Raw genomic sequence first — 24086 nt, forward strand, 5'->3', positions numbered from 1 at the left:
TCATTTATATCATGGGGTTTCAGCTTGATGTGGGAGAAAAGTCCGAGGTGGTGCAAAACCCACGAGCACTCGTACGTTATTGACAAGCCATGAATCATAATCAGGTTAAATCTGGGATTTCAACCCAACATCATGGGTTTCTGTCATCCTAATGAAAACGTGTCTGCGCAGCAAATTGCGGCGGGTTAGATGCCACCATGCACCAAAATATATGATAAAAAGTAAACCATCAGATGGTCAACTGTTACTTCATCTTATCGAAACATCGGGAATCTCTAGAGTTTCAGATTGGTATTAATAATATGTTGATCAAGTAGCCAATGCCTATGAATAGATATGAAAGATATCATGATATAGATAAGTCCCCAGTATCCCATAATTATCGTGAGAGCCCACTAATGAGGATTGTTACAGCGTGTGACCTGGATGAATGTATTTCATCCACGCTCAGGCAAACCAACAATTACTGCTGGCCTAGAAACGACGTATCTGTGATAATGCTGTCTATGATGTCCAATACTCATTATCATATAAAGGCAATCATGCTTGATTCTCGTCATGATTAGCTATGCCTCGGTTATGCTTATGGTACGTATGTACAGCATAATAAAATATAATATAACGTTTCCATTCGTTTCTGGTCTATTTCAGATTGGTGACTGGGGAGGCAACGCTTTGACTGTGAATAACAGGGACAGCTTGTCCAATATCCTTTCCAACTGCCCGACAAACCAGGAATGCGGCTGCGCGAAACCAACGGAACCAACAGCACTTCCGCAGCAAGCACCATCCTACACGGGTCCAAGAAATTACTACAAGTATGCCGATGACGGAACAAGGATTTATGACTGGCCTGTGTGGGCTATAGTCGTGGCGGTGCTAACGAGTATCGGTATCCTCGTGACCATCATTATAACGCTGGTCCTCCTGCTCACGTACCCCATCAGAGGGGGGACAACCATCCTCGGCTTCATGGTCCTCTTGGGCATCTTGGGCATCTACGGCATCAACTTCGCCTTCTTCCTTCCCGCCTCCTTCGACACCTGCGCAGCCCGGCGGTTCTGCATGGGTGTTATCTATATGATTGTATTTGCTGCCTTGCTTGTCAAAGCGGTTGACAACTGGAGGTACGGGGAACTTTCATGGGAAAATCAGAAGAAGTACCGCGGTCTCACTAGTGCCTGTTCCCTGTTCATGATTGCCCTGGGCATTGTTCTCGTTCAGGCGATAGTCCCCATAATGTGGCTCATACTCATCCCGCCTACAGCGTCCAGGGTGATGGACGTCAACGGGAACGTCGCGGACCTCCTCCACGACCACATGTGGTGCGACCCCACAGACATGTACGACATTGCACTGGTCCTGTCCTTCATCTTCGTCATGTTCATCGTCCTGTTGACGTCGATATTCTCGGCGATGGCGTGGGACAGCGAGGTAAACAACAGGGAGACCAGGTGGATCCTCATCGCCTGCATCTGCACGGCTGGCTGTTTCCTGGTGTGGATGATCGTCACAACTAGTGCTGGGCCCACATATCGAGACCCTGCAGTTGCCATTGCCAACTTTATTAACGCTACAGCACTCCTCATCTGTATTCCCCTCCGGAAGACGGCGCTGCTCATAGCTTATAAGAGGGACGAGAAATTAGATAAAGACGACCCAGGTAAGAATCACGAGAATATTATTTTAATCATTTTAACTATTATTTCTCAAATACTACTATTTTATTCATTTTAACTATTTATTTCTTGGACAAAAGCCTTTTAATAAGTTTCATTAAATATGTTTTTCTTAGCATTTGGATGACTACACCATCAACACCTAATGTTTTGACTGGTTTATTGGCAAAGTTTTCATACACTGGTGAAACGAAACAAGGAAACGATTGTAGAGGAAAGCATTTGATTGGCAGGAGATTTCATGTATACCCAGAATATGACGGAGATTGTTTGACAGTTTTAGTAACACGTCCGCTACTACCGTTTCAATTAGTGTCTAATTTTCCAGACACAAAACATTAAATTGGAACAAGACAGTAAATATTCAAATGCATTAGTTTACCTTCAGTATATATGAGTCGGCAGCTGAGAAGCTGCAAATACCACTGTTTATGCTATGCACCTCAAAGTTTCATAATATAGACGTAAATTAAAGACATATATAATAGGTACATGTTGGTACAAATGTAGGAACCCGTGACGATCCGGGTTAGAATAGGTCTTCAGCAACCCATGCTTGTCGAAAGAGGCGACTTACGGGATCGGGTGGTCAGGCTGCTGGCTTGTTTGATGCATGTCATCGTGTCCCAATTGCGTGGATTGATGCTCATGATATCAATCACTGGACTGTCTAGTCCAGACTCGATTCTTTACTGATCGCCGTCATACAGCTGGAATATTGTGCAACGTTAAACAACAAACAAACAAAAACAATTATAGCAACATATATGTTGGTGATTCATTGTTTTCCTCCTACGTTTCAGGTGACTATGAAATTTACAGCCAACCCACTACTGAATATGCTAATCATGCATACGACCCTGACTATGACTTCCAGAGACAGGATTCTAAGCAAGATTCGGATGTTGGTTTCTAGGCAACATGAAAAGAACATAAGCAGGTATGCCACATCATCACAAACGACAAGATCAATCCAAAATATCTTCTTGTTTGACCTTCGAAACTAGTCTTTTGCAAAAGTAAAACAAAAACTTGATGCGTTTTTTGTTCATATTTTTGTTCAACCTTTAATTTACCCAAAATCAACCTGAGAAGATTTCCTGATGTATGTATTCAAACCCTTTACTGCATATGGTCCGCCTCGGTGACCAGGTGTATAGAGGGTTTCCCCCGATGAGGTCGGCGTTTTGATCCCCACCGCGTCACACCAAATGAATTTAAACGCAGTACTTGTTGTTACCCTGCCTAGCGCGCATGCATATCACTATATAAGTGCAATAATCTTGAATGCGACGTTAAACCCCATTTCACCCCTCACCTTTACTGCAAATTACTTTGAATTTGATTTTTACATAAGTGAATGTTTCACACATTGTAAAACAAACATTATGACAAATGTTTTCCCTTACAGGTTCACCACTTATGGTCTCGATGTGGGCCCTAAATACGTCGCTTGAAAGGAGCAAGTGCGTGGATAACAAGAATATATGCAGCACGCCCTACATCTGATATCACCAGTCATGCAATTCAAACTGTTCATTCCATCGCTTTTATACATTTGTGTAGTACGATGTTCGGTGTATATGAATATACATGTACCTACAAGACACCAATCCCCACATGAAGTGTTTCTGAAGTGTTTCTGATATAAAAGTGGCGAAACTGTAAAGTGTTTATTGCAAGTAAACAGAGAGTCGTTAATTCCCAGCAAATCGGTGCTCGATGCCTGTATATAATAAAAAGTTTGTACAGAAAAAGGTCTTGATATATTAACTTGGAAAGTTATGGCAAAATTATTGTGATATACTTTATCAACTTTTTTGTCTCAATCATGCATGGGAACCATTGATAAACATTTATCCTTTGGACATGGATATCGTGAGCAGTTGTATATTGCAAGTTTATATAATATAAATCCACAAACATAACTGCATACATGCACATCTGAATGAATTTTGGATGTGATACCATAATTATATTATATGCAGTAGACTTATAGTTGTTATGTTTATATGTGAAAATGATTGTATATACTTACTATGAATTAAATATTTTTATATGAAATTGTGTCGTGTTTTATCTGATGGCAGACATACGATCTGGTGAGTAGTGTTTATTTGCATATATATATATATATAAGATAGCTGCGCCCCTCACGATAAACAAGTCCCACTCGTCGATAGCTGCGCCCCTCACGATAAACAAGTCCCACTCGTCGTTTATTTCTTGAATAAAGTTATTGCATTCTAAATTTACAAATAGTTTGTACTTTACCACTAACAAAATAAACCCTATTACCAGTTCTCTCAGTGCGAGTATTGAAATCTCTTGGTCCCTGAATCAGAATTTATCGATCCTCACATTGGTACTCGATATTTTGATAGATAATAAGCCAAAACCCATACTCAGATGTCTATTTCTTTGGCAAACATGTCAAACTTTCGCACAGCTTCCTAAACAAAATAAACCGTTTTATAAGATATGTCTGGCAACCTGTTGTAAATGATAATGAACATGCTTTAGTACTCAAAAGAAGTAAAGGACCACCCGATGTTTCACATTACCATTGCTATGTTATGTGATGGTGGAAAAAATCGGGTGGCCCTTAAATTCTTTTGACTAGTACATTTCGAGAATGATGTGCCTGACAATGAATAATTTACAGAAAAAAGTATATTCAAAGTACATTACTTTCTTGAATCACGTGTGTTGTTGAACGCCGCTAAGTGACGGAGAATTTGTAAACATTCGAGTCTGGACCAGGCAAACCATGTCGTGATTGATCCGTGATATAGAGCGACACACAGTCGAAGTCCCCTCTTGTATACCACCAGCATCCCTTATAGGGTCTGTTCTAGTCCGGAATGGTCACGCGACTGAAATAAACAGTATGAGAGTTGTAGGTATACAAGAGGCAGTGAATATCAACAAGATGTCCAGCATGCATACAAACACACGTGGACATAGTAAAATAACAACTTCTTTTATTGTCCATGCATAGTCACCATGTCATCTCAGACTAAAAAGCATTTTTTTAGTTTGAATACATATATTCCATTTATACGGAAACGTCTCCTAGTAGTCAATATAAGGTAATATATCAGACACACCAATATTTACTTCCATAGAGACCCGTGAAGATCCGGGGTAGAATAGGTCTTCAGCAACCCATACTTGTCGTACAAGGCGACTGTGCTTATCGTAAGAGACGACTAACGGGCTCGGGTGGTCAGGCACGCTGACTTGGTTGATGCATGTCATCGATCCCAATTGCGTTGATCGATACTCATGATGTCAATCAGTGGATTGTCTGGTCCAGACTCGATTATTTACAGACGACCGTCATATAGCTGGAATATTGCTGAGTGCGGCGTTAAACAATAAATAAACAAACAAACAAAACATCCATAGCATATCTGGTTTTATATGTGAACTGTCGTGAAAGAAAGAATTCAACAAACGTCCTGTTTGATTTTATCTTGAAATGAGTAAATGTCCAATGTGTACGTTTAAGTTCGAAATAACATGAACGAAGTCTGATTGCATTCATATATATTTTATATGACGTTCAGTTGTTTCATATAAGATGTTTGTTTGATGTTTACCGCAGCAGTCAGCCTTATCACGGAACACCACGTGCAGAAAGTACATATTTATACCAAACATATGAACTGATCTAAATAAAATGTCAAATGGTCTTAAACTGAGAGACGCGGCCATAAGAATGCAAAAGGTCCTCTCTGTTGATGAATTATATTAGCAATTTATAGGAAAGTGACAGAATATTCTGAAGTTCTCGTAGTATATAAAACAAGGGATCGGCAACTGAGAATAATTCGTCATCTCAAACATACGCTTGTCTCCACTAATAATAATTGAAAAATTGTAAATGTTACACACCCTCAAAACATTGCCGCCGCTTCTCTAACAGACGCCCAGTTTCTTATACGCGTCGGGTTTAGTAACATGTATTATGCCCGTTTAGAAATCATATTAATGATCTGTTCTTGGCGCCGTGAAGAAATAACGACCGGGTCACCAATTAACGCCAAATCATTTGGATGAAATATGACAATAGCCCTCTCTATCTAGAAGCGGGTCTGGGCATGTAGCATCCTACATATTAGGGGTATGACGAAGGGGATGGGTGGACCAGTAGAAACAAACCTTCTTCGCAAATATACAGTTAAACAATAGACATCATTAAATATGAACGCGGGAACGTATTGGTAACGCAGAAAGTATGTTTTTTTGCGTTAACGTTTCCATAAACCGAAAACCAATAAGGCAATGCGGGTTTGCACGTCAGGCACACGGTTTGCACGTTTATACCTCACTAACCGCTAACACAGATCGAAGTCAATTCTCATGTAGTTCTTTTGAACAAGCATGTCGCTTAATATATACGTTCAAAATATATCTCCAATGCTTTCAAGCGCAATGATTCAAAAGGAAAAATACACCACCAACAACTTGTCAGCTCGATATGGATTCTCTGTCGCCGAACAGTTCAGACGCGGTGTGCCACATGAGAAAGTCTGATTGTGAGTGGAATCCGACAATACAGCAATGTAGAACCATCTTCACACCGTGGATCTGGCACTACCAAACGCATTGGGTAGAGCCACGGGAATTCGTACCTGCATGTCGACTACCAACACCATGTTTAATGACGTTCAGCTACGAATTGCGGCGGTTCAACAACATTGGACACCCTCTCTCACATATATGGTGACAGGTATGTAGACCCCAGGGCCCCGTTTCACAAAGCGAAGGTGGACATCAGTGTGACGGGATCAAGGATCTAATGTTTGTTTTGATGACGTATAGGTACCGTGTCACTATAGTGGGGACCAGCTGAACGGACATTCACATATACTTTATTCAAATGTTACATACTGAGTGAATTAAAACTCGTATCAAATCAACTAGTATCAGTCACTAATACACATATTAACATCGTTCACGGAGGATATAATTCAAGCTGGCAAAGTGGCATTGTGTCATTTGGAACACTGCAAATGTAGCGGCTAGGGCTGGGACAGGTAACTCGGGTACTCGGGTCGGGTGGGTATGAATAGGACCGGGTACCCACAGGACTACCCGGACCCGTTGTTAGTCATGTGATATATATAGTTAAATGACAAAAATTATGTGGAACTTTATGGTTACACTACAAGTGACTAATGTTTGCATTTCTTTCTGACTATGCACCCATTCCTTCTGACTTTTTATATGGTTGAATAAAGATAACGTTAGTCAACTTCAGTGTATGCATGACCAGATCGTTTAATACATGTATCTAAATACGTTTTGCAAGCGCTGTGGTAAAAAAAAATCCCAATCGGACATTTTGTATCCTTTGAGACCTACAGTGGGTACCCGGGTACGGGTCGGGTAATAGTGGGGTGGGTAATCGGGTAGTGAATTTGGACTCGTCCCAGCCCTAGTAGCGGCCATAAAATTTCCGAGTCCCGTGATGGGATTCGAACCACGGACTTTCTGATCCGAGGTCGGACGCCTTGTCCACATGACCAAACAGGTTAACCCCGTCAGCAAGTTGACAAGGTAAGGATGTCATCTGTGGGATGACTCCACGCCCTGTTACATACACCCCCGTCAACAGAAGGCACGTCCCGGGCCGCACAGTAGGGTACTGCGGCTTATTTTGCTCAAATTTAATATGAACGTGCTCAGTCCCACGTTGGGCGCCAATGTAGCGGCCATAAAATTTCCGAGTCCCGTGATGGGATTCGAACCACGGACCTTCTGATCCGAGGTTAACCAACCCCGTCAGCAAGCTGACAACGTAAGGATGTCATCTGTGGGATGACTCCACGCCCTGCTACACAAACGCAAAGTTAAATCTCAAGTCCATTCCGTTTCAATCTCCCACAGTATGTAATTGATCTGTTTCACAATTGTCACTGCTAGTTAAAGCTATGTATTTCATTGAAAAGTCTTGCTACAGCTGCGCCACCCCCCATCCCACAATATATACATATATAAACGAACAAATAAATACATAATGACAATCCACTAATACTATTGTTTATAGCTGTACCTTGCCGATCTTGCGCGCATGGCATTTGACAGATATAGTGGCTCCGATATAGTAAGTAATAATCAGATGGTATTCCGTGGGCGGGAATATGTCTGAATAAGTGGGTGTTTTTCCAACTATCTACATACAAACTGAACCTGCTTAGACCTAAAATACTTGGCAAACAAGACACCTCATTTCGGTGTGGGGTATAGATGTAGGTGTTAATACAGTATAGAAGCAATTGTAATATTACCAACAGGGTTTCGCTTGAAATAAACGGAGTCAAGAAAGCTCGAAGAGTTGGAAAACATCTCAGGGTTGCATTTGCGGCTTATAGTCTAACCAGAATTTGAGAGTAACGTCCCTTTTACTCAAGCTCCTCAAGCTCCTTCCCAGCGCGTGACACCTTCATTACACTCTCGGTAACATAGCTCCGCGAACGGGCTATCGCTGTGAGGAGATTGCAAGCTCCTTCCCAGCGCGTCGGTAGCATAGGGAGCTCCGCGAACGGGATATCGCTGTAAGGAGCTTGCGGATCGCTTTCTTTCATCCACTGACGTCGACTAAAAATAGACGGGGACTTGTCGGACTGGTTTGAGAACCGGGGAAACCACGGTATAATGAGCCGATATTGTCATCACAGCATGGGCAGGTTATTTCTGGAGGCAATCATTCAGCATTCTACACCCAGCTCACAACCTGTTTTATCGGGGAAGGGCCAAAATCATTGGGCCGGTTTGCGGGTGGAACGAGAAGGATCTCAAAATATAACGTCAAAAAGGAGACAGCGGTTCTTCGACTAGAATAGGACCGTTTGGTCCGAGTTTCTGGATTTAATGTCAGTTTGAATATAAGGTAATTTATTATACAGTGTCTGTATATTGTACAGCAATTATGTATGAGAATTATGCACGATAACTGTTAGCTGTGGCTTCGGGAGGGGCATACTAGACCTAATGCAATATCACTATATATATATGCTGTGTCTTGACTCTATATGTTGTTATGATAATGACAGTGGTAAATCCTTTTTAGTTACGTAAATTCTAAGTAATATTTGGTAAACTGACATTTTGGAATCAACGAACAAGTAATGATTATAAATATTGTTGTCGTGTTTATGTTTTCAGTTTGTGCTCTTCTGAGGACAAATTACTCAACCAAGCTTAGCTTACTGACAAGACTCAAATTAGCATACTATACTTTCTCATGATTTTAAACACTCAAAATGTCCTTCTCATCTTTGACTCAATAATACTAACTGTTCCATAACCGACTGATAACAGCAACGAATATGCAGCATGAATTCAGGTTTACAGCTTCAAAATGAACATGCTCATTTACAATGATGATTTACCATGTTTAAAGCTAACACCTCACCATGTTCTCATTTAAACATGTTTAATGCCTATACTCCTTGCCAAACTGCCCAATAGTTACGGTATAAAGTTCTTGTAGAAATTTGTCATTATTTAGGGTTTTGCTGTATGATATCATTTTAAGGACTAGTGGAATATAACATTTAGTTTCTGTCACTGCCTAGTGCCCATCATACCTACTGCTACAGTACCTGACCACAGTAATACTATATTTAGGTGTACTGTTTTAAAAAAAATCATGGGTACAGTGTTGGAATATTAAGGGACCTGATGTCCTTGCAATTTTCTGCTATAGTATTTCATGTTAATGTTAGGTTAATATGACAAGGGCTCCTGGACTTTCTGGACTCATTCTTAGTTATTAGATGCTGTAGTTCCATAACACTTTGCATCCAACTCCATGGACTTTGCTGTACATGGTATACTTTGGGACAAATTCACTTTGTTTTGTTTGCTATGTTTTTAAAAAAAAAATTATAAAGGAGGGATATTCTTTGAAAACTTGTTTAAATATTCTTTCAAATTGTGATAAACTACATTGGTTTTTTTTATTTTCAAATAAAAATGGTTCCTTAATTGTGTTCAATTTGTTTTTTCAGTAGTTGAAAAATGGTTTCACTACATGGAGTCTTGGTGGTCACAGTGACCTGTCTGGCGCTGGTCACGAGTCAGTCTCTGAGTCGACAGACATGTGATGCTGCCAAGTCAGAAGTATCCATACAGCCAGGTGCCGATGCCATCATTGGAGGTGTATTGGCTATGCATGAGGAAGGAACAAATGGATTTGGCTGTGGAACAATTACTTCAGGTGAGATGCCTTTAATGTTTGATGAACATGATAGTGGAAAAGATTCATTTTAGATGGGACCAATAATGAAGGAATGGGCTAACAGCTTTAGTTACCATTAACAATGAAATCATTAATATTTTTATTGAAATCACTATTAACATGATAAACTTAATCGCAAAGATTGTTATCACTCAGGATACTAGGATACTTCTTTCAGAATTGTTGTTATCAGCAAGATGAGGCTTTGTATGTGATGGACGTGATGTAACATGATCTAACAAATAGTTAGAAAATAAGGCTTCTTACATCAAAGTTACAGTTGTGAAAAAAGAATTTAACTTTTGGGGAAATTCCTCATTATCATTGTCTAGCTAGCATAGTACAAACTAACTTGTTTAAAGTCACTGTGGTCACTACGATTCTTCCACAATTCTACAATTTCTACAAGTGTGTGTCTTTGGAAGCATTTTTGGTTAGACTAAGTTTGCAGTAACCTATGCTTCCCATATGTGCTGACTACAGGCATTGGGCCTGTTGGTCAGACTCAGTTACTTGGTTGAACATGTGTTGCAATCTCCTGATAGCGTGCTCATGGTGTCAATCTCTGGTTTGTCTGGTCCAGACTCTTCTTATTTAGAGGCTGCACAAACAACCAGATATTAGACCAGGCCTGTTATTACCATGTTTAGCCTGTGAGGACATATTGAGTGAATGAACAATAAGCTGCAGTTTGTTATTAACGTGCCTGCACAGGAGACCAGGGCAGAATTTCTGCAGCTATGCTCAGTTATGTATAGTTTTCACAAAAAATGTAGATCTGGAATGTCTGAAATACATACGATTTGTTTTGTTCTGTGTACTTTCTTTAGAATCTTCCATCAATCTGTGGTGTTACCGATATTTATTGTGGTTACTGAAAGACTAGTCTTCATATTTACCTATCTGTAAAACAGATGTTTACCACTTGGGTGAAACCCACGAGCACGGGTATGGTGCTGACATATTTGTCTTTAGAACTAGTCATCATGTTTACTTGTCTGTATGACTAGTCATCATGTTTACTCTTCCGTATGACAAGTCATCATGTTTACTCTTCCGTATGACTAGTCATCATGTTTAATCTTCCGTATGACTAGTCATCATGTTTACTTGTCTGTGTGACTAGTCATCCTGTATACTCTTCCGTATGACTAGTCATCATGTTTACTTGTCTGTATGACTAGTCATCAAGTATACTCTTCCGTATGACTAGTCATCATGTTTACTTGTCTGTATGACTGGTCATCATGTATACTCTTCCGTATGACTGGTCATCATGTTTACTCTTCCGTATGACTAGTCATCATGATTACTCTTCCTTATGACTAGTCATCATGTTTACTCTTCCGTATAACTAGTCATCATGTTTATTTGTCTTTAATGAGTGAGTGAGTTGTGTTTAACGCTGCTTTTAACCGTATTCCAGTTATATCACGGCACGTCTATTTAATGTAGGAGGAAAGCCCGAAGTGGTGCAGGTCTCAGATGTTTACCACTTCGGTGAAACCCACGAGCACGGGTATGGTGCTGACATATTTGTCTTTAGAACTAGTCATCATGTTTACTTGTCTGTATGACTGGTCATCATGTTTACTTGTCTGTATGACTGGTCATCATGTTTACTTGTCTGTATGACTAGTCATCATGTTTACTCTTCCGTATAACTAGTCATCATGTTTATTTGTCTTTAATGAGTGAGTGAGTTGTGTTTAACGCCGCTTTTAACCGTATTCCAGTTATATCACGGCACGTCTATTTAATGTAGGAGGAAAGCCCAAAGTGGTGCAGGTCTCAGATGTTTACCACTTGGGTGAAACCCACGAGCACGGGTATGGTGCTGACATATTTGTCTTTAGAACTAGTCATCATGTTTACTTGTCTGTATGACTAGTCATCATGTTTACTCTTCCGTATGACTAGTCATCATGTTTACTCTTCCGTATGACTAGTCATCATGTTTACTCTTCCGTATGACAAGTCATCATGTTTACTTGTCTGTATGACTAGTCATCATGTATACTCTTCCGTATGACTGGTCATCATGTTTACTTGTCTGTATGACTAGTCATCATGTTTACTTGTCTGTATGACTAGTCATCATGTATACTCTTCCGTATGACTAGTCATCATGTTTACTCTTCCTTATGACTAGTCATCATGTTTACTCTTCCGTATAACTAGTCATCATGTTTATTTGTCTTTAATGAGTGAGTGAGTTGTGTTTAACGCTGCTTTTAACCGTATTCCAGTTATATCACGGCACGTCTATTTAATGTAGGAGGAAAGCCCGAAGTGGTGCAGGTCTCAGATGTTTACCACTTCAGTGAAACCCACGAGCACGGGTATGGTGCTGACATATTTGTCTTTAGAACTAGTCACCATGTTTACTTGTCTGTATGACAAGTCATCATGTTTACTTGTCTGTATGACTGGTCATCATGTTTACTTGTCTGTATGACTTGTCATCATGTTTACTTGTCTGTATGACTAGTCATCATGTTTACTCTTCCGTATGACTAGTCATCATGTTTACTCTTCCGTATGACTAGTCATCATGTTTACTCTTCCTTATGACTTGTCATCATGTTTACTTGTCTGTATGACTAGTCATCATGTTTACTCTTCCTTATGACTTGTCATAATGTTTACTTGTCTGTATGACTAGTCACCATGTTTACTTGTCTGTATGACTTGTCATCATGTTTACTTGTCTGTATGACTGGTCATCATGTTTATTTATCTTTAGAACTAGTCACCATGTTTACTTGTCTGTATGACTAGTCATCATGTTTACTTGTCTGTATGACTAGTCATCATGTTTACTTGTCTGTATGACTGGTCATCATTTTTACTTGTCTGTATGACTGGTCATCATGTTTATTTATCTTTAGAACTACCTGTCTGTCTTAGCACATGGAGTGTTTGCAAGCTTATGTAACGGCCATAAAATTTCCGAGTCCTATGATGGGATTCGAACCACGGACCTTCTGATCACAGGTCGGACGCCTTGTCCACATGACCAAAGAGGTTAACCCTGTCAGCAAGCTGACAAGGTAAGGATGTCATCTGTGGGATGACTCCACGCCCTGCTACATACTCCCCCGTCAACAGAAGGCACGTCCCGGGCCGCATAGTAGGGTACTGAGGCTTATTTTGCTCAAATTTAATATGAACGTGCTCAGCCCCACGTTGGGCGCCAATGTAGCGGCCATAAAATTTCCGAGTCCCGTGATGGGATTCGAACCACGGACCTTCTGATCCGAGGTCGGACGCCTTGTCCACGTGACCAAAGAAGTTAACCCCGTCAGCAAGCTGACAAGGTAAGGACCTCATCTATGGGATGCCTCCACGCCCTGCTACATACTCCCCCGTCAACAGAAGGAACGTCCCGGGCCGCATAGTAGGGTACTGAGGCTTATTTTGCTCAAATTTAATATGAACGTGCTCAGCCCCACGTTGGGCGCCAATGTAGCGGCCATAAAATTTCTGAGTCCCGTGATGGGATTCGAACCATGGACCTTCTGATCCGAGGTCGGACGCCTTGTCCACATGACCAAAGAGGTTAACCCCGTCAGCAAGCTGACAAGGTAAGGATGTTATCTGTGGGATGACTCCATGCCCTGCTACACTTACATTATGGTTGGGAAAGAACTAACAACCTACAAGAGTATATGTGTTGTAACTGCAGCATGTGTTTGTGTGTGTGTAGATATGCAAGCCTATGAAGCGATCCGCTGGGCACTGGAGCTGCTCAACAAGAAGGACCAGATCCTGAACGGCGATAACCTCACCAGTACCTATGTCCCCGGCATCAAGTTAGGTGAGTGGTCACAGCTGTAGCTGTCTGATTGTCTCAAATATTGACATTTATTGGGAGTGCTTATCCCAAAAGGTTGAACACTTAAAATCAAGTATCTGACTATGGTCACCATGCCACATACACAGATACATCGTGGACATTGACAAGTCTCAGACTAGTATTCCAGACTCAAATTTAACCAATTATGTATTGGCAACAATTGTAGTCCATGTATGTTTTAATGTTGTTGACCTTAGCCTACTCAACAGAAACTGTTTTTCCTAGACTAAGGTCTTGGACTAGTGGCAGACAAACTAAAGTTTCAGACTGTTTTGCCAATATGATATTGGATAATGATGCTTGTCCATGTTTGTAGGTATAAATATCCGTGACTACTGCAGCCGGAGTGAGGGGGCGGTTTCGGCGGCACAGAGCTACTTCCCCCAGTTCTCCTCCAACACCCAGGCCTGTACAAGGAGTGCTTCAGGAATCACACTAGGTCAGTCCACCACCTACTTCTCCACACAGGCCATAATCTATTTTTTAATTATTATTATTGTTGTTGTTGTTGATTGTAGTGTAATGTCTTTTCAGAAAACCCCAAATGTTTCTATTACATGCTTTTAGAATACATAATCATGATAATTCACTGAAGATGTAATGAAAGATATGATTGTGCCCCCACCAGGTATTGTCGGGGCTTCAGACAGCGATGCAAGTATTGATGTATCCAACTTTGCTGAAAACTTCAACATCCCTGTGGTGTCCTTCATGGCTACTGCCCCTGAGCTGAGCAGTGCCCAGCGTTACCCCACGTTCATGAGGACAATCCCTCCGGACGGACCACTCATGGATGTAAGTAGGGAGAAACTCGGGATCAGATCCAGCCTTGGGACTATCAACATGAACAAATTAGTAATTGTGTTAACCCTGCGTTATCCCTTTTCCATGCAGTTCTTCTGAGAAATGACATGCGTATGCAGAGCTATGTTGAAGTATGTCTTTTTGTTCCAGGTGGTTATTGAAGCTATCAAGAAATTCAACTGGAAATATATCAGTATAGTTTACACCGACAACTCCCATGGCCGCCAGTCATATGGAGAAATACGTCCTCGCTTGGTGACTGCTGGTATCTGTCTCACTGCTGCCATCGCCACATCTCCCTCCGACACCATAGATGCCACCATTGATGCTGTCTTGGACCGTCTGCTCCTCACTAAGACGGTTGGAGTCCTGTATTTTGGCACACCCTCTGTAGCGTATGCTCTCCTTGAACGAAGCAATAATGCTGCATACACTAACATGGGTAATCTGCAGTGGGTGTTCACAGATAGTATTTCTCTAACCAAAAACTTTGGAACAAATAACTACCCCCGTGGAATTATTTCCATCATACCTACATCCAGGTATATCGTGGAATTTGAAGATCATTGGGTAAGAATAAATGAAAACAGTCCTTCACCAGAGAACCCCTGGTTCCAAGAATGGTACAGCGAACAGAACCAGTGCTTTTTCCCAACAGTTGGCAACGGTCGATTCCCTACTCCATGCAGCAACAAGATCCAAACAGAACGCCAGAAACGGGAATCTTTCATCCAGGACCGATTTGTAGAACCAGCTGTTCATGCTGTGTATACCTATGCTGTTGCTCTCCGTAATGCACAGGCAGCAGTGTGTGTGGGCCTAGAAGCAAACACGTCCTGCTTGGCTCTCCGCAGCATGACCTCCAAGACCTTCCTGGAGAACTACCTGATGAAGGTGAACTTCACCTATGGGAAACAGGAGAGGGCGCCAAGTCTGGCCTCCGACAAGTACGCACCTTACTTCTCAGCAGCAAAGGTCCGCTACAACGAAAACGGAGACATTGTTAACCCAGCCTACGATATTTGGAACTTCAACGATGCCCCAGTCGGAGGGGATACCCTGGGATTCAAGTTCAGAAGGGTTAGTAGAAGAAATTAGTTAAATTGTTTTCGGTTTCCATTTTCAGGTTAACTGTGTGTAATTTGGTTTGGTCTTGAAAATTATTGGGAAGAATTGTGGTCTCTTTTGAAGAAAATGTTTGCTTGTTTGGGTTTTTGACTATGCTACAGATTTGCTTGAATGAGTTGAGACATTCTTTTTGTGATTTTTTCAAAGGTACTCATATTGCTAGATCGAACTAAGTTATCAGAAAAGTAAACATGGTAGACAATGGTAAAGTGTCATTGAATCAGGGGTCCGGAAAATTTAAAATCCCAATCGGACATTTGCATTTAGGCCACGCCCCCATCAAATAGCGTATTTTAGTACGACTTTTCACACACATTACAAGTTTACGTATTCATAATATGATGAATTATGAATTGTTTCAATTTAAATTGTTTAATTCACCGGACAATTATATATAACATATAATATCATTTTAGATTAACATGGAAAACATACGTTTGTTTCTGTTATAATAACGATCTGTTAACGTAGTGAACGGTCTAATTAATATTCATGAGTTATATTCATGAGTCTGCTCAAGTGTACGCATTGTAACATTTGGATCGAGACTATTATCCCATATTTGGTTATCACGTGACCTCTTGGGAAAAGTTTTTTTTTAAACTAAATATTTTTTTAAAAACAAGACAGATAATTTAATCACAAATACTAAAATATCGTTGATAGCAATAGTTATTTGAATAATTTTTTCATCTGTACTTAATTATTGACCATAAAAAAATTGGATATGCGATCGTCCGAGAAAGCAAAATGGCGGTCAATCAAGATTCAATATACGACTAGTTACTGAAAACAATTAAATCTGAAAATCCTCATTGTATGTCAACCAAGTGAAAGTCGTTAGCCACGACTTACAAAATGATCATCCAGACTTTGAGGGTTTGGCAGATCCGCTCGACTGATCTGCATCGGTCGACTGGCTGTCGTCACGCTTTCGCTTCTTGTCTTAGGTTACGTATCGTAGCATTGTGAGGATAATGAGGTACATCGATGATGCAAGGTATTAATGTACAGTTGTAAACACCTTTCACTCAAATTAACAAGATGTTCTCAGTAATTAATCCTCGATTAATCAGTGTCAACTCAGTTTATTGCCTATTACAGTGATTGACCGATTGGACTATCACGTAGGTACGATGTATTTTCAGCAATCAAAACAAACAAAGCTTGTCAGTGTAGTTAATCTTCATTGTGTTGCAACTGCAGACAGAAACTGCTCAGTCCTAACTGTTGATCATGTCCGGTCAAAATTTAAGAATGTCCGGACAATACGTTTTAAAATGTCCGGTAAGCAATATTTTAAAACGGACATTTGAGATTCCCAATCGGACATGTCCGGCGCATATGACGGTTTCCGGACCCCTGCATTGAATGCTTAAAGTCTCATTTGGATTGCCCAAGTCACTCATTATAATGCATTATGACCTCAGTTGGTGTGTTTTACTTCGAGGTATTTTATTACAAAAGATGTTGAAAACAAAAAGTCATAGATTTATTTACATGTATGATTTCTACTGATGTCTTCCTTCAACCTCTGATCACTGTTTGCTTATGCTGTTATGGTAAAACAGATAAATCTAAAACAGAAACACTGATTGTTTTAAACTTTTCATACCCCCAACTTAAAAGTTACACCAAGGAATTCTGTCCGCCCATCAATCCTTCGAGGACATTGTTTGTGTGTGACCTGTAATTTGAAGACTACTTCATAGATTCTTTTCAAACTTGGTGAACACTTTCTATGCTAACAGGATAGGTGCAGTGTGATATTTTTCATGTTTTGAACTTGTTGAATATTTGTGCGATCTAAAACTTGAAAACTACTTCATGGATTCTTACCAATTGGAACAAATGGGAGAGATGCAGTGCAGAGTTTTATTTTGATAAGTGGGTTTTCTGAGAAAATGTTGCATTCTTCATGTTTTAAACTTAGAAATATGTTGAGACGAAGTCAGGGGGGATTAATGAGAGCTGCCACTTTCTGCCTTGTTATGCTTGTCATCATTATGTTCACTGTTTGCAGGTTGGGTCTTGGATCAACGGGATTCTGTCAATGAACATGGAACAAGTGAGGATGTACGACCTTACTCGGGACAATGCACTCTCCCCCCTGCCACCGTCTCCCTGCCCACAGGATGGCTGCACTCCCTGCCTCGGCATGCCTTCTCCCACCAAGTACCTCTACATCCACGGGGACATCATCGTCAATGGCATCTTCAGTGTACACAACGCTGGAGAACAGCAGTACTCCTGTGGACCTTTGGACCTGAATGCCCGTTCAGGAGTGCAGTATTTGGAAGCCATGGCCTACGCCTTGAGAGAAGTTCCCAACAGGTTCAAGTCCTTTAACCCTCAGTTCCTGAGAGGTGTCAGTTTGGGGGGTCTGGGAATTGATGACTGTAAGAGCGGAACGCTGTCTAGAAACTTCATCTCTGAAGTTCAGAGAGGCACGCTTGTAGTGGAGGACTCCTCCGGGAACACTTTAGACCCCCGAAGTGTTGATGCTTATGTGGCTGCTCACACCTCAGGCTTGACAATTCCCATTGCTGACTTAATGAATGATGTCAAGAGGCCACTGGTGGGGTACTCCAGTACATCAAGTATGTTGTCTGACCGTAGAAAATACCCCTACTACCTGAGAATTCATCCTGGAATTGATGAGGAAATGGCAGCCATTATCAACATCTTGAAGAAGCAGGGCTGGTACTTTGTACAAGTCGTGTATGTTGAGGGAAATGCTTTCTCGTTAAATGGAAATGAAGTCTTCAAGAAAATGGCAGCTACACATGGTATTTGTGTTGTTGCAACTCACAGTTATGGCCGTGACATCATCTCCAGGCTCAGAAGCCGACCAATGGTCAAGCCAGTTCTCGTCATTGCTCACGAATCTCAATACCGAACCTTCCTTGAAGACATCATCAATGCCAACGCAACTGGAGAGTTTGCCATCCTGGCTAATTCTCCTTTCGGGAGGAAACAGAAATTGGTTCAAGGTTTGGAAGAAGCAGCCGATGGGGTTATCTCCATTAAATGGCGTGTCCCCGACCTCACATTTTTCAGCACGTATCTGAGCGGCCTGAGAGCAGACACTAACCAGCAAAACCCTTGGTTCACTGAGTGGTTTGAGAACATGTTTGACTGTTATATCGGACCACAAAACCCGAATGGAAAAGCAGCGCGGTGTGCTGATCGTAATAGACCTATTACGCAGGCACCAAATTTTGAGCTTACGGAAGAGAGCATCTTTGTAATAAACTCAGTGTATGCAGTGGCTCATGGACTCCACACGACCCTGGTAGAATACTGCGGTGTCAACTACAATGGTGTATGTGGCAACTTCACAAGCTCAGGAACACGTGGAAACCGCCTGTTGGAGAATATCAGAGCTTCAAGGTTCAGGCTGGAAGGATCGAACCCTCCGACAGATTTCTCTTTCATTGGCTATGAGGGCAATGTCATGATCGATGTGTACAACTACCGACGGAACACAGGCTATATCCTTGTGAGTTCTCAGGGCTACACTATTATGTGCAATAACTGAGTAGGGGCTGTAACAGCTTGCTGGATCCCTGGGGGGACCCAAAGGGGGAACCAGACACTACTTTTCTGTCCTATATATACACAGAAACCTGTGATTGTGGGTTTGAATCCTGGTTCACCCTTATTGTGTTTCTATTTGTTTCGATTTGGTTTGTCAGCACCATACCTGTGCTCGAGGGTTTCACCTAAGTATGTGAACATCTGAAACCTGCATCACTTTTGCTTCCCTCCAACATTAAGCTGACACACTGTGATACAACTGGAATACTGTTTGAAGTAGTGTTAACATGGTTAAGCCACTCAAGTCACTCATTTAGTATGTTTGAAATCATCCAAACCAAATTGGTTGAAACACAATTTAGGCAGCTTTCGGAGAATTTTGCTATAAAAAAAGAACATTTAATACTTTTACTCGTACAGTGAAAATAGTAGACGCCCACCTGCATTCCGCCCCCATTTCAAGTATCCTGTGGGGAAATTATTACTTTTGACAGTTTACCTGTGATCTGATCTAGGAAGTGAACATTAATCATGTTAAAATTAATTAAAAGTGTTCAGGAAAATGAGTTGTTTTTCCTGCTTATAGTAAACATAGTGACTGCACTAGTAATGTATGTCTGTCAACAAGGTCCTGCTTTTGGTTAGTTGTATTCGTACATTACACTCTTTTGTTCAGTTTTCTCATCTCATCAATTTGCTGTCTTGTAGGTGGGAGAATTCAGTCCGGAGACATATGGTTACACTGAAAGCACCAGCCTCCTGTTGAGTGGGGGAGCGGCCCCAGCCACCTTCATGTCGATGTGTCCTGGGACCTGCACTGAGTGTCTTTACATCTTCCAGGAAATGAAGTACCAATACATCGAAGGCGACATCATCATCCCCGCCATCTTCGATGTCCACATGGGAGGTATGACACGTTTCACTTGCGGAAAGATGCGTGTGAGCAATGGATTTCAGTACACAGAGGCCTTTGCCTATGCCCTCCAGATGATCAACAATGGGGCCATGTTTAACAATGTCCGTCTGGGCGGTCTGCTGTTGGATGGTTGCAGCAGCTCCTCAAGATCCAAGGCTCTCATCAACAGCATCTACTCCAGTCAGCTGATGCTACAGGACAGCAACATGAACCCCATCAGAACCCAGGACTTTCTTTCCTGGATGAGCTATGATAGCAAGAGCACCATTGAGGTCTCAAACATACTCAGTCAGATTGGCGTTCCCATCGTCAGCCCTGCAGCGACAGCACCTCTGCTGGATGACAAGGATCGGTTTTCCACTTTCTTCCGTACGATCAAGTCTGACATGCATGTTGTAAGAGCCATGGCCAAGCTTATAAAACAATTAGGTTTTAATTACGTCATCACCCTGAATGCACCTGACTTCAGCAGTAGAGAGTCGAGGGACGAGTTCCGTAACTTGGCTAAGGATGAGGGAGTGTGCCTCCTTGATTCCTACGAGTTTGACACTGATGGAAGTATGGACATAATCCTAAGATCTATAAATGTATCCACAACGCAAGTTGTTGTTGTATTCGCAGAACCAGATTCCTACATTTCTGAGCTGCTCCGTGCAAAACAAAGATCGTATCCGAACAACCGTATCATCTTCATCGCTAACAGACGCTGGACCCTGCCATCAGATGTCAGTCAAACAGTTCCCAATTCTATAACATTCAACTTTAACTCTCCCTCAGTGCCTGCGTTCACAAGCTACCTGGCAAGCAAGAGGCCCACCATGACTAACCCCAACCCTTGGTTCCGAGAGTACTATGAGGAACGCTACCAATGCAACCTTCCAGGAACATTCCGCTTCCTCGTAAACTGCGACCAGAATTACGTAAGTGTCACAACAGCTAATTACATACAAGACCTGCGAGTCCTGTCCACTATCAACGCTGTGTACTCCATTGCTGAAGGAGTGAAGCGTACACTGGAGGAGAAGTGTGGCAGCCAGCCTGGCGTCTGTAAGAACTTCACTAACAGTGCTGATACATATGAGAAAATCATGGCGCACATGGATGTTATGAACTTTACTGATGTCATGGGAGACTTCTTCCGCTTCATCAACAGGGAGGCAGATCGAGGCTACACGATTGAACAGTTTCTTGATAATGGGTCTCAGGTGAAGGTATGCATTGTCCCTATTCAACATTATGTGTATTTGATTACAAAAAGAGCATGGGGGGCCAGTGATGCGAGTGGTGGTATGAGCTGCTGTAATTCGCAAAGTTGGGTCCATTTGTTATGTCAGGATATACTGATCAGGAGTTTAAATTTATCAGATGATGATCTTTTGTTTGTCAGCAACATGAAGGTTTCACACAAAGTAGTAAATGTTGGAGACAGAAAACGGACCTGCAACACCTAGGTTAGTCCTGCCACATTAAACTGCTGTGATGTAACTGAAATACTTTACAAAGCTGCATTCCCAACCCTTTTAACCAACCCCACAACACCTACCAATATAGCCACAGTTACTCACCCTCTCTCCCAAACACATAGACACCTACCAATATAGCCAGTCACTCACCCTCTCTACCACACACATAGACACACCTACCAATATAGCCAGTTACTCACCCTCTCTCCCACACACAGACAGACACACCTACCAATATAGCCACAGTCACTCACCCTCTCTCCCAAACACACAGACACCTACCAATATAGCCAGTCACTCACCCTCTCTCCCACACACAGGCAGACACACCTACCAATATAGCCACAGTCACTCACCCTCTCTCCCAAACACACAGACACCTACCAATATAGCCAGTTACTCACCCTCTCTACCACACACATAGACACACCTACCAATATAGCCAGTCACTCACCCTCTCTACCACACACATAGACACACCTACCAATATAGCCAGTCACTCACACTCTCTCCCACACACAGACAGACACACCTACCAATATAGCCACAGTCACTCACCCTCTCTACCACACACACACAGACACACCTACCAATATAGCCAGTTACTCACACTCTCTCCCACACACAGACAGACACACCTACCAATATAGCCAGTCACTCACCCTCTCTCCCACACACACACAGACACCTACCAATATAGCCACAGTCACTCACCCTCTCTACAACACACATAGACACACCTACCAATATAGCCAGTCACTCACCCTCTCTCCCACACACAAACAGACACACCTACCAATATAGCCAGTCACTCACCCTCTCTCCCACACACACACAGACACCTACCAATATAGCCACAGTCACTCACCCTCTCTACAACACACATAGACACACCTACCAATATAGCCAGTCACTCACCCTCTCCCACACACAGACAGACACACCTACCAATATAGCCACAGTCACTCACCCTCTCCCACACACACACACACACACCTATCAATATACCTAGTCACTTACCCTCTCCCTCTCACACACACACACCTACCAATATACCCACAGTCACTCACCCTCTCCCTCACACTCACACACACACACCTACCAATATACCCACAGTCACTCACCCTCTCCCTCTCTCACACACACACTTACCAATATACCCACAGTCACTCACCCTCTCTCACACACACAGACAGACACACCTACCAATATACCCACAGTCACTCACCCTCTCCCTCTCTCACACACACACCTAACAATATACCCACAGTCACTCACCCTCTCCCTCACACACACACACACAGACACACCTACCAATATACCCACAGTCACTCACCCTCTCCCTCACACACACACACACACACACACACACACCTACCAATATACCCACAGTCACTCACCCTCTCCCTCTCACACACACACACCTACCAATATACCCACAGTCACTCACCCTCTCCCTCTCACACACACACACACACACACACACACACACACACACACACCTACCAATATACCCACAGTCACTCGACCTCTCCCTCTCACACACACACACACACACACACACACACACACACCTACCAATATAGCCAGTCACTCACCCTCTCCCACACACAGACAGACACACCTACCAATATACCCACAGTCACTCACCCTCTCCCTCTCACACACACACACCTACCAATATACCCACAGTCACTCACCCTCTCCCTCTCACACACACACACACACACACACACACACCTACCAATATACCCACAGTCACTCACCCTCTCCCTCTCTCACACACACACACACACACACACCTACCAATATACCCACAGTCACTCACCCTCTCCCTCTCACACACACACACCTACCAATATACCCACAGTCACGCACCCTCTCCCTCTCACACACACACACACACACCTACCAATATACCCACAGTCACTCACCCTCTCCCTCACACACACACACACACACACCTACCAATATACCCACAGTCACTCACCCTCTCCCTCACACACACACACACACACACACACACACACACATACCTACCAATATAGCCAGTCACTTACCCTCTCCCTCTCACACACACACACCTACCAATATACCCACAGTCACTCACTCTCTCCTTCACACACACACACACACACACACACACCTACCAATATACCTAGTCACTTACCCTCTCCCTCTCACACTCACACACCTACCAATATACCCACAGTCACTCACCCTCTCCCTCACACTCACACACACACACACACACACCTACCAATATACCCACAGTCACTCACCCTCTCCTTCACACACACACACACACACACACACACACCTACCAATATACCTAGTCACTTACCCTCTCCCTCTCACACTCACACACCTACCAATATACCCACAGTCACTCACCCTCTCCCTCACACACACACACACACACACACCTACCAATATAGCCAGT

At 42.4% G+C, this 24086-nt stretch overlaps 1 protein-coding gene across 1 annotated transcript in view; it reads left to right on the top strand.

Annotated features, from left to right (window-relative positions):
• The window catches only part of LOC124147715, a 54449-nt gene that overhangs the window by 16123 nt on the left and 14240 nt on the right, over positions 1–24086 (top strand). The window contains exons 13-21 of the mRNA XM_048381153.1: positions 652–1663; positions 2483–2583; positions 9714–9912; positions 13643–13753; positions 14109–14231; positions 14421–14587; positions 14747–15676; positions 17748–19226; positions 19973–21391. Of these exons, the coding sequence (XP_048237110.1) occupies positions 652–1663; positions 2483–2583; positions 9714–9912; positions 13643–13753; positions 14109–14231; positions 14421–14587; positions 14747–15676; positions 17748–19226; positions 19973–21391 (5541 nt within the window). The remainder of the gene's footprint in view (positions 1–651; positions 1664–2482; positions 2584–9713; positions 9913–13642; positions 13754–14108; positions 14232–14420; positions 14588–14746; positions 15677–17747; positions 19227–19972; positions 21392–24086) is intronic.

Source organism: Haliotis rufescens, unplaced genomic scaffold (assembly GCF_023055435.1).
Source record: "Haliotis rufescens isolate VD_foot unplaced genomic scaffold, xgHalRufe1.0.p SCAF_36, whole genome shotgun sequence".
NCBI lineage: Eukaryota > Metazoa > Mollusca > Gastropoda > Lepetellida > Haliotidae > Haliotis > Haliotis rufescens.